Source organism: Camelina sativa, chromosome 7 (assembly GCF_000633955.1).
Source record: "Camelina sativa cultivar DH55 chromosome 7, Cs, whole genome shotgun sequence".
Classification (NCBI taxonomy): Eukaryota; Viridiplantae; Streptophyta; class Magnoliopsida; order Brassicales; family Brassicaceae; genus Camelina; species Camelina sativa.
In genome coordinates this window covers 30,081,707-30,088,739 of record NC_025691.1, presented here as the reverse complement: position 1 = coordinate 30,088,739, position 7,033 = coordinate 30,081,707, and the positions used below count along the sequence as shown (strand labels likewise).

At 38.8% G+C, this 7,033-nt stretch overlaps 2 protein-coding genes across 2 annotated transcripts in view; one reads left to right on the top strand and one right to left on the bottom strand.

Annotated features, from left to right (window-relative positions):
• The window catches only part of LOC104703397 (glycerol kinase), a 3,151-nt gene extending 2,422 nt beyond the window's left edge, over positions 1-729 (bottom strand). Inside the window, exon 1 of the mRNA XM_010419403.2 lies at positions 338-729. Within this exon, the coding sequence (XP_010417705.1) occupies positions 338-471 (134 nt within the window). The 5' untranslated portion in view covers positions 472-729. The remainder of the gene's footprint in view (positions 1-337) is intronic.
• Positions 2,669-6,296, top strand: LOC104703395 (pyrophosphate-energized vacuolar membrane proton pump 1-like). The gene is made up of 8 exons (XM_010419402.2): positions 2,669-3,071; positions 3,506-4,080; positions 4,159-4,538; positions 4,617-4,703; positions 4,803-5,133; positions 5,221-5,631; positions 5,716-5,775; positions 5,866-6,296. Exons 1-8 carry the CDS (start codon positions 2,816-2,818, stop codon positions 6,073-6,075), a joined length of 2,310 nt encoding a protein of 769 aa, XP_010417704.1. The 5' UTR covers positions 2,669-2,815; the 3' UTR covers positions 6,076-6,296.

The following is a 7,033-nucleotide window of genomic DNA, read 5'->3' as shown; positions in this document are numbered from 1 at the left end:
GTTCCCCCCCAAAAAAAAAAAAAAAAAAATCACAAGACAATATGAAAAAACAACTAGAGATACCACAAAACAAGAGAAGTCATTCAAATTGATTTCGACTATAGCGAGACTACTGATCCATGAATCTTGGAGATGAGGACAAATAAAACAACAAGTCCCAAAACTGAAATACGGACAGATCAATCAGAGATCCGAGAATGTAATAATTTGGAAATACGCACAAAGAATTAAGTCTCATGATCTAGTACTTGTCCATAAGCAACAAATGAATACATGAAAGAAAGGATGATATAAACAAACAAAGAAGGTTGAGAGAGAGAGAGATTGGTTTTAATACCCAGCTTCGGGATAGAACTGAGTGAACTCGACTTGATGAGAAGCAACGGCACGAGCATCATGATCGTAAATGATGAATCTGGTGCTGGTGGTTCCTTGATCGATTGATCCAATATAACCACTTTCTTTTGCCATTGTTTTCTTTGTTCTTGGTAAAGGTGAATGAATAATGGCTTTCTTGTTTTATCTTCTCTAGGTATTTATTTAAAGAAGAAGATCGTTGAGGATAAAATAAAAAAGCTGGATATAAAGGAAGGAAGGAATGGGAACGATTTGATTGATTAATAGAAAAAACTGAATCGAGTCAGAGATTTTGTTGGAAACTTCACCCCCTCTCCCCAGTTTTTGTTATTTTATGGATCCAAAATACAGAGTTATTACGCATTTACTGCTCCCACGCACCACCGGATTAGATGATGATGTATTGATTAAGCTTTCCATTGGTGGTTTGGTCAAGATTATGAGATCATCCCTTGCTTAAATTCAGCTACTCTTGCCACGTGTCTCTCTCTCATTCGATCCTTTTGTAACCGTTTCTATCCGTTGACTTTGACAAACTCATCTGTCTCCGTCCGTGTTCACAGATCTGGTTAAAAACTCTATGCTCATGATCTAGTATTGTTTTTTCTTTCCGGCAAAGTTGAATTTTATTTGTTTATACATATGAACATAAATATTAAAAAAAAAAAAAATCAGTATAGTCAAATCCAAAATTTTAAGTTGTAGACACTACTTATTTCTACGCCAATTATTGTGTCTGACGCTATTTTATAAATATATAATAGCAGCTTTAGTTTTCTTAATTTAAAGATATATGGATAATCAACTTTAGATCAAAAGGAAAAAGAGGGTTATCTGATTACTGCTCGTATTTAATTCGTAATATACCAAAATTTGGTGATCTGATATACCAATAATATATATAATATCGTGTAAAGACTAGGATTAGTTTTAGTTGTTGTTTCTTCGACTTATTGATATTGCGACAGCCTATGTCAAATACTTAACCACCAAACAAATCACTTCAACCAACTTGTTTCGGAACATCATCAATTCATCATCATCGTATGCTCAATTATTGTATGTTACTTACTAACTTAATTTGAAGATAAGGAATCAATTGTTTGTTTTGCAATATCCTTTGTATTCTGAAATTTTTATTGTTCTTTGATGTTATACAATATGATTCTGAGATGTATCTTCTTATTTTTTTCTTAATCGTAGTAGTATTATGAATCTATGATTTTTGCGCAAATACCAAACAATCGATGTGGCTTGGAGATAATATTATAGAGCTCATCTCATAATTAGAATATGGACCAAAGATAATGTCGTTGAAAGAGTTTTGGGTGGAAGTAGACATAGTAAATATTAATTTACATTTTTACTATAGAATGATGGATTTTGTCCATTGATTAAATTTCTTTATCTATTAGTATCATATATATGATGTTAACGTCTAGAAATGATAAGCCGATATTACGAAATGCGTCGTTAAACAAATATTTCCAATTCTGGTTTCATTCGTAAAAACATGTTTCCATATGACCAAACTCAATTCCCAATCTCCCTCTCTCTCTTTCCACTCTGTATGTTAGTCGCTTGCTTCCTTTCGCCGCCTCGCTGCATCCAATGGCGCCAGCTGTCTCCTGACTCCAACGACAGAGGCGGGCTGGTTGTGGAGTCATTCAGACGTACCAATGGTGATCCTACCGCTTCTGTACCGTCTTGATCCGTTCGAGAATCGGCTCTGATTGGGAGGCAGCTTACCTAATCTTCTCGCTATACTCGAATCTGCTTTGCGTGACCCTTATATCATCGTATGAATGTAAACGTCGAGCCACCGCCACGTGATGACTAGACTTACCACTTTTATGCTATTCACATTGACTTATTATAAAAGGTTCTATAACTTAAATGGAAATAGTTGATTTGTTTCCTTTTTTCCGTGTTTATCTGACTAATACTAAACAGAACATATTTTGATTTTCCAAAATCAGCAAACCTATCCATCCTCAAATAGAGATCTCATTGGCAGGATTGAAACCAAAATAGACCAATTTTTTTTTTTTTTCTGTCCACTCTATGAGAAGAAAAAATATATATATATTAGAAGGCCAAACTTTAAATTTATTAAGTGAGTCTAAGCCACGTGTATGTGACGTGGCAATAAAGCCTATCCACCGCGATAAATTCTTCAAGACTAATTAACACGTTACAAGTCGTTGGATTAAAAATTGAATGGTTCATATAAGTCAGTGTAGAGTAAGAAACCGTGGACATAAGCGTAGGTAATCCCAATGGGAGCAAACAAGACAGGACTCTTCTTCTTCTTCTTCTAACTTGTTTATAAAACGACACGATGCCACCGAGTTGCTTCACTTCCTCTCCAACTTCATCTTCTTCATCTCTCTCGCCAAAGCATATCAATCTCTCTCTCTCTTTTTCTCTTTGATTTGCGTACGGATTCTGGAGAGCGATGTCGGCGAAGGCGTTGCTACCGGAGCTTTGGACGGAGATTTTGGTCCCGGTCTGCGCCGTCGTGGGTATCGTGTTCTCGCTTTTCCAGTGGTATGTTGTCTCTTGCGTGAAACTCACCGCCGATCGTAGCGATCCTTCTTCTACCGAAGATGGTACGAATGGACACGGGGATTACTTGATCGAGGAAGAGGAAGGTGTTAACGATCAGAGCGTCGTGGCTAAGTGCGCTGAGATACAGACCGCTATATCCGAAGGTCAGACATCCATGTTTAGATCTTTTACGGTTCTCTCTCTCTTCTTTAGATCTGCTCTGTTTTATTAAGAGAACAAATTGTCTTCGTTGGTTGGTGGGATAAAAGTAAAAAATTCATCTGGAATTGTCACTTTCGGAAAGATGAAAAAAATCCAAACTTTAGTCTTTTTAACTCTTCAAGTTCGGATCTTTCCAGTTCCAAAGATGTATATATCTAGTTTTGGATTTGGTTTGGTAGTGCATACTGCATAGCTTCGAGTGTTGTTGTTACACGTGCCTCCCACGTGTTGTTAATCTAAATTGCTACTTAGAGAAGGAGGAGGATGGTTTTGAACTTATTTGTTGTCTTTGTTTAGTCTCAAGCAGCTTTGAATTGTTTATCAAACGAGTCATTTGATTTGACATTTTGCTTTTCCCAATGTTTTGTGTGTGTAGGTGCAACCTCTTTTCTGTTCACCGAGTACAAATATGTTGGTGTCTTCATGGTCTTCTTCGCCGCCATTATCTTTCTCTTCCTCGGTTCTGTCGAGGGATTCAGCACCAAGAGCCAGCCTTGTACTTACGACAAGACGAGAACATGCAAGCCTGCTCTTGCTACTGCTGTCTTCAGCACCATCTCCTTCGTCCTCGGCGCAGTGACATCAGTCCTCTCTGGTTTTCTCGGGATGAAGATTGCCACTTATGCCAATGCTAGAACCACTTTGGAGGCAAGGAGAGGTGTAGGAAAGGCCTTCATCGTTGCATTCAGGTCTGGTGCTGTGATGGGTTTCCTTCTCGCTGCAAACGGTCTCTTGGTGCTTTACATTACTATCAATCTCTTCAAGATTTACTACGGTGATGACTGGGAAGGCCTTTTTGAGTCTATCACTGGTTATGGCCTTGGTGGATCTTCCATGGCCCTCTTTGGTAGAGTTGGTGGTGGGATCTACACTAAGGCCGCTGATGTTGGTGCTGACCTTGTGGGCAAAGTAGAAAGGAATATTCCAGAAGACGATCCTAGAAACCCAGCTGTAAGCCGATTCCTCTTTATCAAAATTTATGGGGTGAGACTCTTTTCAGGAGGTTAACTAAGTTGTTATGCTTCACAGGTGATTGCTGATAATGTTGGTGACAATGTTGGTGACATTGCTGGGATGGGCTCTGATCTCTTTGGATCTTACGCTGAATCATCTTGTGCTGCACTTGTTGTTGCTTCTATCTCGTCTTTTGGAAACAACCATGATTTTACTGCCATGTTGTTCCCATTGCTCATCAGTTCAATGGGAATCTTGGTTTGTTTGATCACTACCCTCTTTGCCACCGATATCTCTGAGATTAAGGCAGTCAAGGAGATTGAACCGGCTTTGAAAAACCAGCTTATCATTTCTACGGTTATCATGACTGTTGGGATCGCTCTAGTGTCCTGGATTGGGTTACCATCTTCTTTTACCATCTTCAACTTTGGTACACAGAAAGTTGTGAAAAACTGGTAAGATTCTCAATTAGTTGCATTTGCTTCTATGTGAACGCCTTTCAAAGATTTATTTAAGTACTTTGATTATTGCAGGGAGCTATTTCTATGTGTTGCCGTTGGTCTTTGGGCTGGACTCATTATCGGCTTTGTTACTGAATACTACACGAGCAATGCATACAGGTAAAGAGATCACTTTGTCTCCATTTGGTTGCCAGTTTCTTTCTCTGTCTCTCTGTGGCTTTTTTGATGACAAGGTGACGTCTCTGTGTGCTTTGGCAGCCCTGTGCAAGACGTGGCAGATTCATGCAGAACCGGAGCAGCCACCAACGTGATATTTGGGCTTGCTCTTGGATACAAATCCGTCATAATTCCAATCTTTGCGATTGCTGTCAGTATATTTGTTAGCTTCAGCTTTGCTGCAATGTACGGTGTAGCTGTAGCTGCTCTAGGGATGCTAAGTACCATTGCAACTGGTTTGGCAATTGATGCTTATGGTCCAATCAGTGACAACGCTGGTGGTATTGCCGAGATGGCTGGCATGAGCCACCGCATCCGAGAAAGAACTGACGCTCTTGATGCGGCTGGAAACACTACTGCTGCTATTGGAAAGGTATATCATAACAGTACCTCCTCCTTCTCAGTGTTAATACAATGTATATAGCCCCAGAGCTCAAACTTGTGTGACTTTTTATGACAGGGATTTGCGATCGGTTCAGCTGCTTTAGTGTCATTGGCTCTGTTTGGTGCATTTGTGAGCCGAGCAGGAATACAAACAGTGGATGTGTTGACTCCAAAGGTCGTGATTGGGCTTCTTGTTGGAGCAATGCTTCCTTATTGGTTCTCTGCAATGACGATGAAGAGCGTTGGAAGTGCAGCTCTTAAGATGGTTGAAGAAGTGAGAAGACAGTTCAACACCATTCCGGGACTCATGGAAGGTACTGCAAAACCTGACTATGCAACCTGCGTTAAGATCTCAACCGATGCTTCCATCAAGGAAATGATTCCTCCCGGTTGCCTCGTCATGCTAACGCCTCTGATTGTCGGTTTCTTTTTCGGCGTTGAGACCCTCTCTGGTGTCCTCGCTGGCTCCCTTATCTCCGGAGTTCAGGTAATGAACCAGTAAACTTGCGAGGTTCCGGTTTTCTTCTCTTTGCTTTTACATATTATTGAGATGTTGGGAGTATTTGAACAGATTGCGATATTTGCATCAAACACTGGTGGAGCCTGGGACAATGCCAAGAAGTACATTGAGGTAAGTAAGCCTTTTGAGAGATGAGTGAATTAAAACCTGAAAAAAAATAAAAATGAGAGAAATTTAATGATTGCTAAAATATAAGCGCAGGCGGGTGCATCAGAGCACGCGAGGAGCTTAGGACCAAAAGGGTCAGAGCCACACAAGGCAGCGGTGATAGGCGACACAATTGGGGACCCGTTGAAGGATACATCAGGACCATCGCTTAACATATTGATCAAGCTAATGGCTGTGGAGTCTCTCGTCTTTGCTCCCTTCTTCGCCACACATGGTGGTTTCCTCTTCAGGATCTTCTCCTAAATATAATCATGTTGGTTATAGAGGAGGTGCTTTAAATTTTGTTCAATGGGGGCCATTACCAAAACGTAAAAATCTATCTAGATGTTTAGGAAACTCACCAACCAAACAAGTGATCCTAAATCTGTCAAAGTCTTCTTATTTAACTTTAAATTTCTTGTGTCTAAGAGTTTGCTGAAAGTTCTTATCTCCGTACTTGAGAGAAGCATCACAGTTCATAATCATAGATTCCTTTACCAGCAAAAAAAAGTCTCTTTAGATGTTTATTGAATAAAAATACTAAATAACAAGAATCCAGTGATTACAAGAAATTATGTACAACTACAAGATACTAAAATGAATCAAAAAATCATGGATCGTCTAAAACACGTCTATATAATACTAAAAAGTGGATTCAAAATTAAAACAAAACAAACCAATACAAAACGTTACATCCTTTGTTTCACGCGCCGGGTTCTTTTAGAAAACGTAATTAGGCTAAAAAATAGCGTTTTCGGTGGGTTTTAGTCTACGCGTTTTGGATACACGCGCTTTACGCGCAACTGGTGCGCGTGTGTTGGTAATAGTATAGTGTCCACGTTTTGTTGTGGACTTTTGACGGAGCCCAACAATCTCAAGCCCACAATTCTATGATTCACTATTACTATATTTAGTTGAAATCGTAGGCCCATAGTTACTAATTAATTATCATTTATTTACTATATTCAGTTGAATTAAATTAATTATATACTTACTTAAAGTTACTCCAATTAATTATATACTTACTTAAAGTAACTTCAGTTACAAAACGTGTTATAGTTATTTTTTATAAATGTATTTTCGAATTTGCGCAGTTTTCTAAACATCAAAATGTTTTTTTTAATGTATAATTATAAGATTAGACTTTGCTCAAACTAATTTACGTAGTATTCAACCATTTTCATTCGCATTGTTACTCATATAGTCATATATGCTATGTTTT

Excerpts from the sequence above, each read along its gene's own strand:
- LOC104703395 (XM_010419402.2), top strand. The coding sequence starts at position 2,816 with ATGTCGGCGAAGGCGTTGCTACCGGAGCTTTGGACGGAGATTTTGGTC. Across the intron at positions 4,081-4,158 it reads ACGATCCTAGAAACCCAGCT|GTGATTGCTGATAATGTTGG; the intron begins GTAAGCCGATTC and ends TATGCTTCACAG. Across the intron at positions 5,134-5,220 it reads CTACTGCTGCTATTGGAAAG|GGATTTGCGATCGGTTCAGC; the intron begins GTATATCATAAC and ends TTTTTATGACAG.